The sequence below is a fragment of the Miscanthus floridulus genome, chromosome 19 (assembly GCF_019320115.1).
Source record: "Miscanthus floridulus cultivar M001 chromosome 19, ASM1932011v1, whole genome shotgun sequence".
In the NCBI taxonomy this organism is placed as follows: domain Eukaryota; kingdom Viridiplantae; phylum Streptophyta; class Magnoliopsida; order Poales; family Poaceae; genus Miscanthus; species Miscanthus floridulus.
The window spans coordinates 43,035,218-43,055,129 of NC_089598.1; the positions used below are offsets into that span (position 1 = coordinate 43,035,218).

At 42.5% G+C, this 19,912-nt stretch overlaps 1 protein-coding gene across 3 annotated transcripts; it reads right to left on the reverse strand.

The window, feature by feature from the left end:
* Positions 1–13,904: 13,904 nt before the first annotated feature.
* On the reverse strand, positions 13,905–16,273 carry LOC136528072 (2-methylpropanoate--CoA ligase CCL4-like). Of its 3 annotated transcripts, none has more exons than XM_066520970.1 (3): positions 16,089–16,273; positions 15,621–15,954; positions 13,905–15,517 (listed from the first exon to the last, which is right to left on the reverse strand). In XM_066520970.1, the coding sequence occupies exons 2-3, from the start codon at positions 15,816–15,818 to the stop codon at positions 14,042–14,044; spliced, it is 1,674 nt and encodes a 557-aa protein (XP_066377067.1). In that variant the 5' UTR covers positions 15,819–15,954; positions 16,089–16,273; the 3' UTR covers positions 13,905–14,041. The 3 variants fall into 3 exon arrangements, with proteins under 3 accessions (XP_066377067.1, XP_066377066.1, XP_066377064.1); XM_066520969.1 differs by having other exon boundaries at positions 16,078–16,273; XM_066520967.1 differs by having other exon boundaries at positions 16,030–16,273.
* Positions 16,274–19,912: the final 3,639 nt, after the last annotated feature.

Sequence of the window (19,912 nt, forward strand, 5' to 3'; positions counted from 1 at the left end):
TACGATGGCGAAAGTCGGAAAGATTGTATTGATTGAGTGTTTGTCCCCTTGTACAATAACCAGGATCTAATATTTATATCCGGAACCAAAATATGAATCATACTCAAATACGACTCATTACAATTCTTGAAATAAAAAAAACTTCCTAACTTAATAATAACTTGGACCCTAATTTTCTTTATTTGTAGTTTGACACATCTTCCTGGCACCATTCAAGCATAGCCCATTAACGCTGTCTGCTGACATCATCTATAAAATAGCCGATTATGTCATCGTATCTAAATCAGCTGATATCGATTCACATCTAATCGATTCCTTGATGACACAATCCTAGAAGCTTCGAGTTCCCGCATTCTTCTTCTCAAATTTTGGTGTAAACACATGCCCCCCAATTTTGGGATAAAAATGATTTTATTTCAAAATTTCTATTTATCTACTCACCGTGTTACAACTGCTCATTTCAAAATATACGCGTGACTCCTGATTTCTCGGGCCGAATTCTACATAATACCCCAACAGTATCATTTCCAACTTGCTCGGCCTGCTTATTTTCCCATTTGCTCTTGAGCAAGCTTCAATAGTCAAAACGGCCACCACCAAAGCCTTAACCCTAGCTGATCTTCTACTCTTGCCAAACTGTTGTTCTAGGCACATAAATCAGCATCTGCTAATCTCTAATCGGCTAATCCTTCTAAGGAGCCGATTACAATTGAAGTAACTGATGTTCTTGACAGATCCTAGACAACAGAAGATGAGGACCTCTCTACTTCACCACCTGATACTACCAAGGTATCTCCTCAAGCCTTCAATCTTATGCAGTCCTCACTCTTCTCTGATCCTTTTCTTTTATCAGACACCACCTAGGAAAATATCTCCACAAGAGCAAAGGTCTGACAACTCACCAGTTGAAGAGGACCCTGTTGACACTGATACTCAAACTATCGATTCTCCAGCTAGGCAAACAATCGATGGTAAGAAATTCATATGCTCATTTTATCCTTCTATAGCAATTGTAAACTGAAAAGCTTCTTTATGTCTACAGACACTAGCATCGAAAGCCTAGAGCCGATTCAACAGGATATTGAAAAGGATGTTGACACATCATCAGTTGTTCCTTCTCCTCAGCCAGGATCTCTTTCAGAAAAGGTACTGTCTCCCTCTCACCATCCATCTCATTGTCAACTCATTTGCTATTTCTAATAAGACTCTTTTTGTTCACCTATAGGCACTTAACTATCCAGCTTTGAGCTATTCTTTCAACTTTGAGGAATTTATAGATGAAAGCGAGATAAGCTCATTAGTCATTTCTTTTCGAGAAATCTTATCAGATGAGACCAAAAATCGGTTAAAAGACATGCTGCCAATGCTCGAGAGAAACATAGCCGATTTGGTCCAGGATGCAGATCCAATGAGAAGAATCTTCTTAGCCATTAAGGATGATCTATCCCCAAATCTTGCTGAAGCCTTGATACCTCTATCCAACATCCAAGATTAAGCTCTAAGGTGAAAAAGGCTCAAAGAAACCTGACTGACCGTGAAGCTTTGATGGCTAAGAAGAACTCTAACAAGCAGGAAGCCAAAGAATTAGCACAATTAATCGACAATCTGAAGAATTCTTCTTCCAAATTGAACCAGAACTGACTCAGCTGAGAATCAGGCGTGCTGAGCTCGAATAGGAACTAGAAAGTGTGAAAACCTCCATTGACCGTCTTGAGTCTAACTTGACTCAAATCCCCAATGCCATCAAATAGAAGAAATAAGAGATGCTGACCAAGGTTAAAGAAGGCAAAGCTATTCGCAACAGTCTTGAGAGCATTCCCGGATCAGCCGAAGAAGACAAACAATAAATTGCAGAAGTTGATGCTATTCGGTTGAAAGCACCAATAACAATTTATGATGCTCTTAACTTGTAATTTATGTTGTAGCATCTGTAGTAAATATTCTGTGCAAACCTGATAATAATTTTACTCTTCCTGTTGGTCTACTGTACTTCTTGGTTCGGCTAGAATAGCCGATTTAAATTAGCCGACTCCCAATTCTGACTTTACTCTAACTTAACTAAATCTAAAAACGGCCCTTATTGCAAAAACCCTTCAAATTCCTTCTCAGTCATCAACATCTCGTTCCCCTCGTTATTAGCGAAGCGACGCTTCCCCTTCCATTATTGGGATTGCTTTCACATGTTCCAAGATATCTACCATCTCGCCTTATTGGCTATAAATACCAGCCAAGATGTTGTGAACAAGGTTTTGATTAGTTTGTGCTAGGAGCAAACGATGAATAAATAAAGTTTTTGCTTTTTCCTTATGAATTCATCTCTGAAACTGCCATAATATGAATCACGATTGTCCTTGTGTGTGTTTTTGCTCTATAGGCTATACATATCGTATCGGCTTTTACCTCTTCGGTTTAATTTTTTTTCTTTTGAACTAAAGGCGATACCCTCCTGGTACCGGCTATTAGAGCCGGTGACTAAACAAATCGGCTATCAAGTATTAATCCAAACGCTAGGATAATACTTCTTTAGAAATTTTCCATTGATTGCTCTATCAAACTCCTCTTCCCCTTCTAGCGTTTCCAAAATATAAACATTGTCAGGTGCACAACGTTTAATCCGATACGGACCTTCCCAATTAGGCGACCATTTGCCAAACCTGCTATCTTTAGACCCAATTGACAATCTTACTTTCCAAACTAACTCCCCTTTAGAAATCTATTTGTTCTTGACCTTTTTATTATAATACCTTGCAACCCTTAATTTATTGGCTTCAATATTTTCAAGAGCGCGCAGCCGATGACAACTTAAGTCCTCCAAATCATCCATCATAAGGTTTTTATAGACTTTGGCTGTCAAATCATTTTGCATTGTAACACGTCTTGATCTAGTCTGAATCTCCCAAGGAAGAATTGCATTATACCCATATACTAACTCATAAGGTGATGATTTAATCGATCCATGGCAAGCCATCCTATATGCCCACAATGCTTCATTAAGTGTCAGGTACCACTTTCTTGGTTGCTCTTCAATTTTTTTCTTAATCAACTTAATCAAAATTTGATTGGATGCATCTGCCTGGCCATTAGCTTGAGCATAATAAGGAAAAGAATTTAGTAATTTAATTCCCATACTAGTAGCAAAATCTCTGAATTCTTCTGATATGAACATTGTCCCTTGATCAGTAGTAATGGTTTGAGGAATCCCAAAATGATAAACAATATGCTCCCTGATAAAATCAACAATATTCTTTGAAGTTACTGTTTTCAAAGGAATCGCCTCAACCTACTTGGTAAAATGATCTGTTGCTACCAATATAAACTTGTGCTCTCTACTTGAAGGTGAAAAAATTTGGCCAATTAAATCAATTCCCCAGCCTTGGAATGGCCATGGCTTAATTATTGGGTTCATAGCTGATGCAGGCGATTTCTGAACATTACCAAAATGCTGACAATCCTGACACCCCTTGTAATATTCAAAATAATCTTCTAATATTATTGGCCAGAAATATCCAAACCTGCGAATAACCCATTTCATTTTATATGCCGATTGATGAGCTCCGCATATTCCTTCATGTACTTCTCCCATCAATACTCTTGCTTCTTCTTGACTTAAACATTTAAGCAAAACTCCATCGAGTGTTTTGTAATACAACTAATCATCTAACAATACATACTTAGTTGATTTATATCTCAATTTTTGGTAACCTTCTATGATGGATTCTTGAGATAATCGGCTATTTCAACTCTCCAGTCATTAGCCAAGGTCTCACTACTTAAGATTTCTTGGAACACTCGATAGCCTGACGCATTCTGAGCTAACCGATTGGCCTCTTGATTCTATGCTCTTAGAATATGCTGAAGAGAAGTAAGGGGAAACTCCTCAAGTAACTTTCGACATTCATCATGATATCCTTCATAATATCATATTTACATTCATATAGGCCGATCAACTGATTAATAACTAGCTATGAATCTCCAAATATTTCAATTGACTCAGCCTTTACTTCTTGAAGAAGTTGAAGTCCCGTAAGAATAGCTTTATATTCTTCTTGATTATTGGTGGTCATTGGTTTGGTTTGAAAGGCAAACTCAAAACTTGCCCCCGAGGTGAAATAATAACAATACCAATGCCACCACCTTGCTTGCACGATGATCCATCAAAGAACAATGTCCAAGGCATAGGTTCCACATAACCGATGCTTGATTTATGGTGTTGAGTAATAAAATCGGCCATCACTTGCCCTTTGACTACTTTAGCTGATTCATACCTCAAGTCAAATTCTGATAATGTAAGAATCCACTTTCCCATTCTCCCATTTAATATCGGCATTGACAACATGAGTTTGATCACATCGGCTTTAGACACAACTATACACTCAGCCGATAATAAATAATGTCACAATTTAGTGCAGGAGAAATATAAGCATAAGCATAATTTTCAATAGGAGAATATCTTGTTTCTGGATACAAAAGTCTTCTACTTAAATAGAAAATAACCAGTTCATTTCCTTCAAACTCTTGCATCAAAGCTGATCTAATTGTTTGGCTATCGGTCGACACGTACAACTTAAAAGGCTTACCTTGCTGAGGAGGAACTAGCGTAGGTGGAGATTTCATATAGTCTTTTATCTCCTTAAACGTTTTTTATTGTACGTCACCCCATTTAAATTCTTGATCATTTTTCAACTTCAACAAAGGAGAAACAGTAGAATCCTTTCTGACATATTTGAAATAAACCTTCTGATAAAATTAATCTTACCAAACAGAGATGGTAATTCTGTTTTATTAGTTGGAGGTACTGCCTCTTTTCTGACCAATCTCAATTTCTCTCTCATGGACCATAAAACCTAAAAATTATCCAGCTGACACTCCAAATGCACATTTATTAGGATTCATCTTTAAACCATGTTTTCTTGTGCACTCCAAAATCTCCCACAGATTAGCCAGATGTTCTTTGTACCCTTTGGATTTCACCACCACATCATTAATATAGATTTCAATAATCTTGCCGATCAACTTATGAAAAATATAATTCATTGTCCTCTGATAAGTTGCACCAGCATTCTTCAATCCAAAAGTCATCACAACTCATTCCAATAAGCCGATTGCGCTGAGGCACCAAAAGGCTATTTTTGCTATGTCTTCTTCAGCCATAAAAAATTGATTATAACCTGCATTACCATCCATAAAACTAATTACCTTATGCCCGGCTGCTGCATCTACCAACATATCGACTATTAGCATCGGATAACCATCCATCGGTGTAGCCTTGTTCAAATCTCTAAAAAAGTCATCACAATACAAGTCATGACGGTACTCACAAGCAAGCTGGAGGTCAATCAGTCGATGCAGCCCTGTTTGCTGAAGAACTCGCCGAGATCTACAGTACTCCTACTCCTAATACGGTGGCGAAAGCCAGAAAGATTGTATTGATTGAGTGTTCATCACCTTGTACAATAACCAAGATCTAATATTTATATCCGGAACCTAAATATGAATCATACTCAAATACATCTCATTACAATTTTTAGAATAAAAGAAAACTTCCTAACTTAATAATAACTTGGACCCTAATTTTCCTTATTTGTAGAGTCTGACACATCTTCCTAGTGTCATTCAAGCATAGCCCATTGACGCCATCTGTTGACGTCATCTATAAAATAGTTGATTCTATCATTGCATCTAAATCAGCTGATACCGATTCACATCTAATCGATTCATTGATGACACAATCCTGGAAGCTTTGAGTTCCCGTATTCTTCTTCTCAAATTTTAGTGTAAACAATAGGGCTCACAAAATAATATTTGGGGACCATATGTAGCATTTAGTGGTATTTTTCTAAATACAAACCCCATTGTGGGCCATAAAGAGAAGCTCCTGTCGCATCTCCCCTATAAAAGAGAGAGAGGCAGAGGTAGAGATGCGCTTTTGGCTAGCTGATAACTTGCTTGCTTCCCTCTGTTCTTTCCTTCATTCTCTTAATTTTGTTGGCTAAGCTAACACATGGCTACTGCATATGTTAATTATTCAAAGGTGAATTCATTGAATCTCTGCAACCAGATGGTTGCTTCAGATGCGAGTGTCTTTCATCAGGTTACCGGGAGAAAATCATGATTTGGCTGGTGCAAAAAATGTCGATGATCTATATGTTTTTGGCATGTGGTTTACATATTTTTAGTCTTTGATTTTATACAAGACATGGTAGCTATTCAAAGTAGTGATAATTTGTTCATGATTATAATCAAGGGTAATACAACTTGGATTTTTTATGTGAATTTTGACCATTCATTATACAAGGATTTGTATTGTATGCCTATTACAAGGTCTGTCTAGCATTGCTAGTCTTTTATTGTATATATGATATATGATTTTTATAGACACGTGCGTCATTTTCACTAGTTCAAGAAGAGAACACCTATAGTAAAGAGAGAAATTATGGACGGCACGAAGCGGGCTCTTTTTGCACATAGGCCAAATGGTTGAACAGCAGCAGCAGAGGGGGATTAAGGTTGGCAAAATCAGTAATATAGCAAGATAAGGGTGGAAATTTAAATTGCAAAACTATGTTCACTGCGCTTCATAAAGTACTCATTGAATTAAGTAAATTATTTAACAAATGAAACAAACAAGTGAACAATCACAAAATTAACAAAAGTGTTTCGGCCATTGGCCTCACCTGATTGACTGAATCCATTATGCTCGGCATTGGCAGGCGCCTTGGACTCCACAATTTTTGTTTTGACACATGACGCTAGCTACAGTGCCAATGCATCATCTTCGAGAGCCCAAGAGGATAGGGGAGGGAGGTAGGTATGCGGGGTGGACGGGAGGTGGGTGGAGGGGCATGAAAACATGCTCGCCGCCGGCCATAGGCATTGGACGAGATGGGCGGTAGAGGGGCAATGGGTCTTAGGTTTTTGTGTTTTCAGGGGAGCCCTCTATCTCCAATGGCCTTAGAAGGGGAAGGGTCTAGTGGTGGTGGCGGGTTGAGGGACGACAAATGAGGCGATAGGGTCATCATCGAGCGGCGGTAGCCGGTTGGGAAGAGCTGGCAGTAGGCAAGAAAAGCAATGTCTTCCTTATCTGATTGGGATTAGGGGAGGATATGAAGGAGTAGGGATGAAAAGGGGCTGGGGAAAGCTTGAACCCAAGTCCTATAGTGATGAATATAAGCGCAATTGAAATTCCTGGGAAGTTATACATTTGTGTATTGATAAGACCATTCATAATTTCTTGAAGCTTGATCTCCCCCCCCCCCCACCCCCGGATGAACCATATAGCCAAGAGAAACCATGAACCAGAATAGAAGAGCTTGCCCCACCCATGAGTAAATATTTCATAGTAGCCTCATTAGAGCATAGATCTCTCTTGGTATATCCAGACAATAGGTTGAAATATAAACTGAAATATTCTGGAGCTACAAAATAGTTATTAAATCATTAGCACCACATAAAAACATACCCCCAGTGCATATTCATATGTGTAAACAAGAGGCAACAAATGACATAGAATTCCATAACTCATCATAGGACCAACTTAGTAGTTAGTAGCATACATAAACAATTTATTAATATAAGGTATGTGTTTTGATTCAAAATGTTCTCTTTGGGGTCTCCCTTGGACATTCATGGGTGAAACCCAAAACCTGAAACCGAAAACAATAAGTTTGGTCTACGAACCCAAAAACCATCAGCCCGATCGGCTGGGGCCGGCTGGCCAGGCCCCTCACATGGATACTATTCACATGAACCAGCCAGCAATACTTCTCTCTCACATAAACGAACCAGCAACGATACGAACCAGCCAACTGAATAGGCTGCATGTTGGTGGGGCAGGGGGATTGCCCCCGCACCCGATGGACCCAAAACCCGCGGTGACACATGACCTAATATTGCCTCACTACCATCCCTAGCCATGGCCGAGTCGCCCAGGTTGTAGTACTTGTGAAAACGATTAGTTCTGTCCAGATTGATTTCTACATCTAACCCGCTTGAATTCCTATTTATAATCATCTAAACCATTTTTTTTTCTTTTTTTGTCCGTGGCAAAATTGAAAGCGGGTGAAACAAAATGTAGTATTTTAAAATATTGCTTTCACTCCTTCCTTTCGGGTAGAGTGTATCTTCAACCAGACTAGTACATGAGTTGGATTTTTAATCTTAAACTATGAAACCAGGTACCTAAGTTCTCTGACTATTAGAACCAGACAAATTTGGTCTCATAATTGGGTTTAAAGATGGTTTTTTATTTTATAAAAGTAATAAAATCTGATTTAACCTTTACAAAATATGACACTAATACCATTTTTCTAAAAATGTTATTTTGGTGACTGATTTAAAGTTATTTGGAGCTTATTAATTTTTGTATTTATTGTTTTTGGCCTGGTTTATTAGAAACATAAGTAAATAAGATTTAAATAACTCTAAATAGAGCTCTAACAAATAGATATTTAGAAAAAAATGGTATTGGTTTCATATTTTCATATTTCAACGTAAGTTATTTATGAATTTTTATAGATTAAACTAGATTTTTATTATTTTTAGAAAATAAAAAAGATCTTTGAAACCAACTAAAGGACCAAATTTGTATGGTTTCAACTGCTAGAGGACGTCCATTACCTGGTTTCATAGTTTATGGTTAAAAATCAGGGTCTCATGCAAGTTGAAGGTTGAAATATGCATGTACTTCACCCTCCCTTTTCTGGCTAGGACATTTGTTTTACCCGCACGTGAAATATCCGTCCAGCAGCACAGTCGGTCACACCCTACCGCATTAACCCGGTGTTGTCGTGTAGACTTAGGGCAACCACAAGGTTTCAAAAAGGCGACCTTAAGCATTTACTAGAAAGCAGGACGCAGCGTTGCCGCGCCATGGCCAGTGATGACGTGGGTTGTAAAAGGTTGCCTTTTGTATCACACGATCCGATTTGAATGTCATTGACCATATAATAAATGGGTATACAAACTGGCATGTAAGAATAGACAGATGATGTCGCGTCCTAAGTTTTATGTTCCGCGCCTAAAATCCTAAGGGATGCAAAAGCTTTTATATGCAGATAAATAACCTAAAGAAACAATGGAAAATAAAAAATAAGCATTGTTTTGGAACATGGGAATTTTCTCCCCTTGAGCCATTGTTTTAGAAAATTTACAGCGCATCTTCATTTCAAATTCTTTCCCGTTGAGCCATCTCTTGTACAATAGTTAATTTGAATTCATAAACACAATAACAATTGAGATTGAAAGATTAGTGGCTAGAAGTATATGACATGACTCACCCGACGTGTATATAATGTCACAATGCATTGGCTAGAAGTATAAAGCAGGATGACTCACCTGACATATATGTGTATATGTCAAAAATGTAATATCCTTATATAAATATTCATCTAAACGAGCTTGTGGAAGGAAGAGAAGAAATGAATCTGTCATGTGATTTATCATAAATACAGATAATAAGAGATTTCAGTCAAAAGGTAAAATACAGAGCTATGTATCGGAAGATGGTCTAGGGAATTAGGAGAAAATGTGCCATCAGAAGGCTCAGGTACAGCAAAAATGCAGCTATGAAAATAGAAAGTACATGTTCGTTCAAAAATATCATGATAGTTAACAGGAACATACTGTTCAATGCATTTTTCGTGGACATGCTGCACATTTGATTTCCATGCTTGGTCAGCTTCTACCGGCTCCCCATTCAGATAATGTGATAAAGAGCTAGTACACTGTAAGTTATAGTTTGGATTAGATTCTTCAAGTATACATTAAAGTTCTGCAAGACCAATCTCAGTGACTTGGAAAGGATGACAAAATTCACATTTTCAAGTGCTGACCATGGACCCATGGTTGTTTATTCTGTATTTCTGTTCAGGATCATATTAGCATCTTGCATTTCAAAATATTCATAAAGGAGTCCAGACAGGAAATGACTCTTACATTGTGACTGATCATTTGACTGTTTGCCTCTTCAATTCTCTGTTATGGTCATCCATTACATTTGGCTCTCTTTTCAATGTCGTTTGAAGAGGTTGTGTGTTTATTATCTGACAGAACAATACACATTTAAGGGAGGGTCTACAGAAAGTATGTTTCTAAATAACTTCTCAAAAAAGAAAAGAAAAAGGAGGCTGTTAAGATATAATAGAATTTCACCAGTTTTCGTTCAAGGTCATTGCTGCCACAATCCTAATCTCAAGGGCTGTCAGGAGATTGTGACTCAGAATGTAAGATTACATCTCGTTAGATTTCTTGAACCCACTTATGTTTCCTAGTCCTGATGTTCCATGAAATTCCATCTTTGTAACTCAACAAAAAGAAAATCTTGCCACATCAGAGAGCGACGAGTGTCCATCATCAGAGCCTAAAGACATTACCTGCAAGATGTGTGGTAGCAAGGTAGGGCTACGCCCAACCCAACCCCACGAATGCAGCTACGAGCGCTATGGCATGTGCGGCAATACGACGAACACTCAGTTGGGGTGACCCGTGGTTGGAGATGCAGAGGCAATGGGAGGCAGAGCAGCAACAATTCCAGCCGCCGAATTCACCGGCACCGCCTCGTCGGTGGGCCGCGCCTGCCTTGTCGGGAGCTACATCTGCGGCTCGGTGTGCTCATGAAAAGCAAGCTTCTAGGAGCTAAGCTAGATGTTAATCCTGTTACCTAGGTTCTACACTTGCTAAACCAAACCACTCTGATAAAGTATGAGTATAGTTCTTTGTCAAACTATTCAATAGGACATAATGCAAAGATAATATTTAATGTCTACAAAAATTTAATATTTTTCGCAACATAAGGCAACTAAAGAATATAAATCATTATAATGCAAAGATGGTTGTGCATATGCATTTCTCCAGGCAGGGCCATATCACAACAGATCCAATAAAATTGTTGTTGCAATTTGTAGAGCCCTAGGGAATTTATTTTGCATTTATCAAATTCTGCACATTGTAATAAATAAAGAAAATTTGGCTCGAGTAACATATGCAAACATATTTTCCATGGGTAGAGTATAAAGTTATGAATCTAAAAAAATTAATTTCATATTCTTTGGATCTATAATTATTTTCCTATGATTTTCACAGTTTTATGCATGGATTAGTACAAATGTGCAAGTTCTTATTAGCTTGTACTGTCCATCTTCTGGAGAGGACGAAGGAACAAACCTGCCTTAGATTCACATCAAGAAGCATTCAAAGGGGTGTGTCCGGCTCGCAGCGTCGCGCTGCTAGCCTGCCTGCGGCATCCGCCTGACCCGCCGCTGGTGCCTTTCGCTGCCTGGAGCGCCGCCTGGGGACGCCGCGCCGAGGTCGCCGTGGGAGGGGGCCCACCGGGGCTAGCGCGCCTGAGCCCCACGCCCGCGCTGGGGTGGCCGCAGCTGCCGTGCCGGGCCCCACCTGCTCCGAGGTGGCCGGAGCCGCCACGCCCGAACCCCCGCTCGCGCCGGGCTCGTCGGGGCCGCCGCGCCCGCACCCCTGCCCGCGCCGGGGCCACTTGGGCCGCCATCCGCGCCGGGAACGCCGCGCTCGCACCCGGCCCACGCCGGGAGGAGGAGGGAGGTGCGGCGCGAATGCAGGCGAGGTGGGCGAGGCCGAATCGAGAATTCGAGACGAAGTGAGAGGATGCGACACGATTGTTACCGGGTGCGACGGACGGGGACCCGCCCGAACCACGATCGGACGTTCCATATCGCGTCTTGGCTAGATCCAACGGTTCAAGGTCTAACGGGCGATGTGGCCCGATCCACTACCCGTCTTTTGGAAGCAGGATTCCTATATAGAGATTGCAGCTGCAGAAATACAAGACATTGTGGAGAAGCACCTAAAGCTAATCATTTCTCTCTCCAATTTTACCTGCACTTGAAATATGCACCTCAAGCTTGCGGCCAACCATGAGCGAATAAAAAACAATTGAATCTGTCTCTTCTCACCCGTCATTTCTCTCTCCAAGTTTTGCTGCTGCCGAAAGAATAGAGATGGGAAGGTTGGAGAATCAATTGGACCCACCTTTATTGTTATGCCATTGTGGAGTCTGGCTGTAGTTGTTGCTCACAGAAGTCAACCCCACCCTTAATGTCAATGTTGCGCATGCCCATTGCATGTGCCCTTGTGGTCTTGCACTCTGTCATTCAATAGACCTTATAGTATGAATCATAAATTACTTATGTGTTGACAGTGTTACCATGTTGCCATTAGGTAAGCATATAAAGTCATGAATTTTGTTCTACGTGTCAGGTTCTCGTTTTGTCTTTTTGGAACCTTACCGTTATCAACATGATTCTGTTTGAGTCGTTAAATTTTTTATATTCTGTGAATACCATTTTCGTTCCCGTCCCCGGTCTTCCCGATTTCGACTTTGTTTCCGTAATGAAACATAAAAATGAAGCAGGATAGGACTTAGGCCGTCTTTGGAAATGGTTCTCATGGCTTGAACTTCTTATGATGCATCTAATGTAGCGGTATTGTGCTACATTATAACAAAAGCTTCTTTTCTCTCTTTATTTAACCCAAAAATGAACTAGTAAGTATGAAAAGCCTGTGAAGCCTGGCAAGAGGGGCTTCACTAGCTTCTACTCCCTCAGTTCAGAAATGTTAATCGCATTTGACCAGAGTCAAACTTTAAAAATTTTGATCAACATTTAGTCAAATTATATGAAAGTTTAGAGCATAAAACTTACATCAATAGATTTGTGTTAAAAGTGCCTATAAGATGATATTGATTTTGAGCGGCCGACTTTATATTATAAGAGAAATTAATGGTCAAAAAATATTTTGTATGACCTTTTCTTTGGTCTAATACGATTATCATTTTGAAACAGAGGAATTACTATAGTAATGCTGCAGCGCTACAGTCAGAAGTTAAAGCCCCCACAGCCCCACCAAAAAGGCCCTTGCTCTCACGATCTTGTTTTGGTTTTACTCCTATATATACCAAGCTATGCTAGCACCAATCACCAAAGCTGCAACCTTATTTTTTGGGCACTTTGGATAGGCTAGAACCATGGACGAGTTTTTCGGTTGGGCCACTAGTTTTTAGTGTAAAAATAATTGAAATAAAACACAGGCACAGCTAACCTGGACAAGCAGCAAGGAAACAGGCCCAAGTGCACTTGTATTTTTTTTTTTTTTACATCTTTGGGTCAAAACATCCTGGAAAAGATTTCCATTAAAAATAAATAAGTACTATATAGCAGCCTTAAAAAACTATATAGTGACGCCAGCGTGCTCCACAAACATCAACTAAGCCACAAACAATATTTCAGAAAATTTCAGGAGCTACTTTTGGGTTATGATTTTAACAATTGCGAATTTAAGTGGCTACAGTGCTAAACAACATTAACTCAACACAAAATAAAATCAAAACTTTATCTTTTTTTTTAAAAATAAATAAAAAGCTTTCATTCCTTCGACTCCATACTACTCCCTCTGTTCCAAATTATAAGTCGTTTTGACTTCTTTTATTCATCTATTTTGCTATGTATGTAGACATATTATTGTATCTAGATGCATAGCAAAATAGATGTACTAAAGAAGTCAAAACGACTTATAATTTGAAATGTGGGGAGTACCGATTGGTCATTGATCACTTTGAACTTGGATAACTTCAAATTGTCCCCTTCGCTAAAAAAACTTCACATTGTCTGTATAAATCATCGTATGTACTCTCACCGTAAAAAAAATACAATTCTCGATTTTTAAGAAGTCACACACTTTTAACTTTGACTAAATTTATATATAAAAAGTATCAACATTTATAATACAAAATAAGTATTATTAGATTAGTTATAGAATATTTTTATACTAAATTTATTTAAAGATATAAATACTAATATTATTTATGATAAACTTAGTCAAACTTGAGTCAGTTTGACTGACACGGATCATATAATTGTATTTTTTTCGTGGACAAGGGAGTATCCACCTTGTCCTTAGCTTGTGAGTCACCACAGGATAAGATAAAAAAGGAGACATCACGAAGCCCCATGCGTGGTGGTCCACTACTTTGAGAGGACTTGGTGATCACAAGAAGATGCATGCCACGACAGCGCTACATCTTGCTGATGCTGCTGGCGCCCTTCCGGGTTGACCCCATCTGCTTGGCAAGGTTCCGGAGCACGTACTTTTGGATCTTGCCGGTGGAGGTCTTTGGCAGCTCGTCGCGAAACACCACCGTTCTCGGCACCATGTAGCGCGGCATGCGCTGGCGGCACCACGCGATGACATCGGCTGCCGTGACCGCGCCCGCCGACCCCTCCTTGAGTCCCACGAACGCGCACGGCGTCTCGCCCCAGAAGTCGTCCGGCCGCGCCACCACCGCGGCCTCGTTCACCGCCGGGTGGCTGTAGAGCACGGACTCCACCTCCACGCTGCTGATGTTCTCCCCGCCGCTGATGATCACGTCCTTGGACCGGTCGCGGATCTCCATGTACCCGTCCGGGTGCATCACGCCGACGTCCCCCGTGTAGAACCACCCGTCCTCGCGTATCGCCGCCCTGGTGGCCCTGTCGTCGTTGAGGTAGCCGAGCATGACGCATCCGCCGCGGAGCACGATCTCGCCCATCGTGGACCCGTCGCGGGGAACGCTGCGTCCGGTCTTGCCGTCGACGATGTCGACCTCGGCCATGCCCGGCGTGCGCACGCCCTGCCTCGACTTGAGCCGTGCGCGCTCCGACGCGGGGAGCTTGTTCCACTCCCGTTTCCACGCGCAGCAGACCACCAGCCCCGCCGTCTCGGTCAGCCCGTACCCGTGGCTGACCTCGAACCCGATGGACTCCGTGCGGTGCAGCACGGCAGCCGGCGGCGGCGCGCCGGCGGTCAGGATGCGCACCTTCCCCGGCAGCGGCCGCCGCACGCCCTCCGGGGCGTTTGCCAGCATGTTGAGCACGACGGGCGCGCCGCAGAGGTGGTCGACCCCGCGGCCCGCGATGGTGGCGTACACCTCGGCGGCGTCGACGCGGCGCAGGCACACGTTGGTGCCGCCCACCACGGCCATACCCCACGGGAAGCTCCAGCCGTTGGCGTGGAACATGGGCAGCGTCCACAGGTACGTCGGCTGCGGCGGGACCGCCCATTCGATGAGCGAGTCGAGCGTGATAAGGAAGAGCCCGCGGTGGCAGTGCACCACGCCCTTGGGCTCCGACGTCGTGCCGGAGGTGTAGTTGAGTATCATCGGGTCCCACTCGCTGGCCGGCCGCACCCACGCGAACTCCGGGTCGCCCGTCTCGAGAAGCCTCTCGTACGTGAGTGACCCGGCCGGGGCGGCGGGGAGGCCCGTCTCGTGGGTATCCTCGACGAGGATGACGCGCGGCGCCGGGTGCCCGTGCGGGAGCTGCTTGAGCGCGTCACTGATGAGCGTTAGAGACGCCGGGTCGACGAAGACGAGCTTGGAGCCGGAGTGGCGGAGCAGGACGGCGACCGTGCGCGCGTCCAGGCGCGTGTTGATGTTGTTGAGCACGGCGCCGCTCATCGGCACTCCGAACTGCATCTCGTACATGGCCGGCACGTTGGGCAACAGCACGGACACCTATACCCGCCCAAGAGGAATGATTTAACCAAATCAGACTTAATAATTTCCCGCGCAGGCAGGGATGAGGGGTGAGCAATTCGCGGAATTGACCGAGGCTTACGATGTCGCTGCGGGTGATGCCGAGGGAGACGAGCGCGGAGGCGAGGCGGAGGCATCGCCGGTGTGTCTGGGACCAGGTGAAGACCGTGTCGTGGTAGACAACGGAGGGGCAGTCTCCGAAGACGGTGGCCGCACGCTCCAGGAATCCCAGCGGCGTGAGCGGGCACGAGTTCGCCGGATTCGCGCCGAGCCTGTCCATTGCCGCGGGGTAGCTGGCGAGGAGGAGACGGCCTCACCGATCTACTCTAGCTCGGAGAGTGGTCGAGGAGACTGCGCAAGTGAGACTTTATCTGAAGCCAGGTGTTTGGCTGGGGCGGCTTCTTGTGCAAACCCGGCTACAAGATGGGAAAGACGGCCGATTAAAATGCAAGTGGATATTCCACGGAACACAGAGGTCACTAGATGCTTACAGTATGCAAAAACTATTTCAAGTCAGCTATAGGATGACAGCAGCTGACCGAGACTTCACCAGTTCACCTCCGTGCCCTGTGTTGAATCGTTCTGATGTCGAGCTGGAGCTCCGTGACTTCGCTACGGAGCACTCTCCTGTGCCTTATCTACATCTAGAAACGAAGAAAACAGAGACGTTCTTCGCACGGGACAAAATGATACAGATCACAAGTAGGAGGATTGGACGAGGGCATGGGCCTATTTTGTGGCTCTTGATCTGATCTGATCGTGTGTGATGTTATGTATATTGCCCAAAAGATTAGTCCACGTATTAGGATGAGGACCACTCACGGAGCAACCTTATCCTCGATTCCTATCTATCCCTGTCTGTTGTGAGTTCCGTGTTGGAAGACACTGCTGTATTTTTGGACGTACAAGAGAGGAGCTAGATGCTGGAGACTGAAGATAATAAAGCCTCTCCTTCATAGTTTGTGCCCGCCCCTAGCTAATATCTTTTTAATCTATATGTTATAAGGTAAACACTAATACTACTATAGAGATGAGTTTTAGAGACATCTCTATTTTTGATAGAGACGATTCAATTCCTAGTCGTCTCTTCAAATTAAAAGGCCTTGAACAGGACCTACTGACCAAGCCACCTCTAAAATATATGTTAGCCGCATCTGAGAAGGAAATTTATAGAAACAGTAGAGAATCCTGGGACAAATGTGGTCTATTTTAATTTCAGAGGCGGCTCTAGAGTCGAATCTTGTTAATTGACACAATATATAATGGGATTCATTTTTAAAGGCGGCTCTAGAGTGGAATCTACTAATTGACAGAAAATATATAATACATGCCCCCTTCTTCCACCTTAGACATATGTTATAGCCCGAGAAGGAAGGAATGGGGTGCTTGGCAACTTTCGAATTTTTGCAAATATAAGGGTGGAAGGTTTTGTTTTCAATTTCTTTGGAGGATGAGACTCTAGAAGTTAAGCAAATACTATTCCTAACATTTTGTAAAGTTTAATGGTAGACTACTTGCTTGATTAGGTTTTTTATTTCCCTCTTTCACTACATGGTCGTTGTGGCAACTATGAAAGAAACAAGGTCAAATCTTTGAAGGTCCTAGGTTAAATTTAGTAGGGAAAGAAGATTATACCTTTATTAGTGGACATGACTTGATTTTTATTGTCTATTTGTTAGTTTTAAATTGGGATTAATTCTGAATCTAGATATAGAATCAGAATTATTTTTTTTGTTCAAAATCCATATTTTTTGTTTTCCAAAGGAGATTAAGTTTACATCAATAATGGGTTGAATATTAATTTGAATGAATTATTTTACTTACATTTGTTTAATATAATTATAAAATAAAAATTAATGAATTGTTTGATTAGGGACTAATCAAATATACATTTGTAGTACTTATGTAGTTTTTTTTTACAATGACATGATTAAGGTTTTGTTATACTTATAGAATGACCTTCCACAATTGTTATATAGTAATTATTGTTATTCTAGACTAGCTATTGTTACTTACTCCATCCGTCCCAAAATACCTGTCGTTTTTGTTTTCCGAGAAACAACTTTGATAAAATGTATATAAAAAATATTAATATTTATGGTACATAATTGGTATTATTGGAAAGATCTTTGAATCTTATTTTTTAATAAATTTATTTGTAGATACAAATATTGCACGTATTTTCTACAAATCGAGTCAAACTTGCGGCACGGAAACCAAAAGCGACAGATAATTTGGGACGGAATGAGTATATCAATTATTTTTCCTTGCTTTCATGTCGTAAAAGATGGACTTCATGGATGTATGGTTCATTAAGGTGGAAAATCACTTTCTACTTTGAAGTAGATAGACTTATTGAAGCCGCAAAGAAGCGTACAAAAACCAAAATTATTTGTGTTGTGCAGCGCCTGCAAGAACATACCCGCAAGAAAAGATGTGAGGAATGTTACCACTTCCACTATTGAAAAAGACAGAAGTTGCAGCTCAAGACAAAGACGCAAGACCAATGACTGGGCCGCGCAAGAGCTCAAGGCCCAGGACCAGTAACGTGTGCCTCGCCGGTCCCGAGTGGGCCCAACCCATGTAAGCTGTCGTGAGCCGTAAATTGATCACAAAAGGTACAAATAGGTAGAGGTTGTAAGAGAAACACAAACATTGTAAAAGAATTCCGAATATTCAGCATTCACCTCTGGCTTCCGCTGCCTCCTCTTCCTTCCTTTCTCAGATTATACTCCAAATAGTGTGGAAGAAGGAATATGATAGGGACTTGAAGTCCCATTTATTTGTTCTGTGTGTTTGTACCCTATTTGGTGGAACGCAGTGGCAGAGGACTCAATATGGCATAGTATAGCTCGATTCCGCCGTGACTCCCCTCCTGAATCCCGTCCTTTCCGCTAATCCGACATGGACTAGAGCCGCTGACATGACATGGGTGAAAATGGTACCGATATTTTCCGACCGTATTCGATACCGAATTCATTTAGAGGGCTTTAAATCTGTCCGTATCCGAGTCCGGATATTCAACACCCGATATCATATCCGTATCCGAATCCTCAAATCACATATTTATGATGTCGATATCCAATCGTATCATATCCGGCATGGTTGACACTATCCGTATTCGAATCCGAATCCGGACAGAAATATGAAAACAAATATAATATCAATGATATCCATTCGTATTCAATCCGTTTTCATTCCTAATGACATCTGAATTTCGTCTAGAGGAAGAAGAAACCATTTGCTCTGTGACTGAACCGGTATTTTGGGCCTTTAAGCTTTGGGCTGGCATATCCGCCTGCACATGGGCCTTAGCCCTTATTCTAGCTGTTTCAACAGCGCGCGGCCCGCGTGAGCTTGCCCGATTGTAAAGCCAATTGTGTAGAAGGCTATAACAGATAGTGCAGCTGTGTTATTATTGTTTCTCCAAAAAAAAATTATGTTATTATTAAATGTTATCTGTCTTGAGGATACCCTTAAGCACGGCCATTAAGGGTTGCTTATGATGGCCCAGCTGGCCACGACCCAACCGAACACGGTCCACACCGACCTCTCGTCTCTAGGCCGTGCGAGGATCACCTCGACCTCTCCCATCGCGAGGTGTCACGACCACCCCTTTTTCTTAGCCGCTAAGGAAAAGACGAAAGGTGGGTGAATGCATTAATTACGCCTGCCCAAATGAGACGCGCACGTGCACTTCGCCAAGTACAGGAAGGACGATAGCCCCCTGACTGTTTGGCCCTGGGGCAGAGCGACGCCTTGGTCAGCACTCCGCTGACGGACAAGACCACACCAGGGCACAACAACGTCATGCCGCGTGGATCCGCACCATCTAAATCCCGTCCAGCTTAATGGACGGGCATACAATCGTACCTGCCACGACGTGGGGACGACGATGGGGAATTAGCTCTCCACTCTAATCGGATTATATGCCCCTGATCTGACCCCAGGAGGTCAGGGCAAGGGGATCCTGACCCCGAGAGCAGGCAACCCGCGATGGGACAAGCCACTCCTCTCGTACAGTGATATCACGACTTCTCCCTGAAGAAACGGAGCTCCAGGACAAAGCCCACGACAGCAAGCGAGCCATACCATGCAGGGGAGTTGGTAAGCAACCACCACTCCCCTTGCTCCGCCATGGCTAGTACTATACCTCCGATGTACGAAGCCCCATGGCGTAAGGAGCAAGCTCACAACGACCATGTCGGCGACAAGACTAGATATACTGCTTAGGAAGAACGCAAGCTTCCCCATCCCTCGGGCTCCTAGCCACTCGGGCTGGGAGAACCCTACTCTGCATGTAACTTGGCCCCCGCGACTATATAAGGAGAGACATGCCTTCTTCCCAAGGGGACCGAGGGGATCCATTCAGAT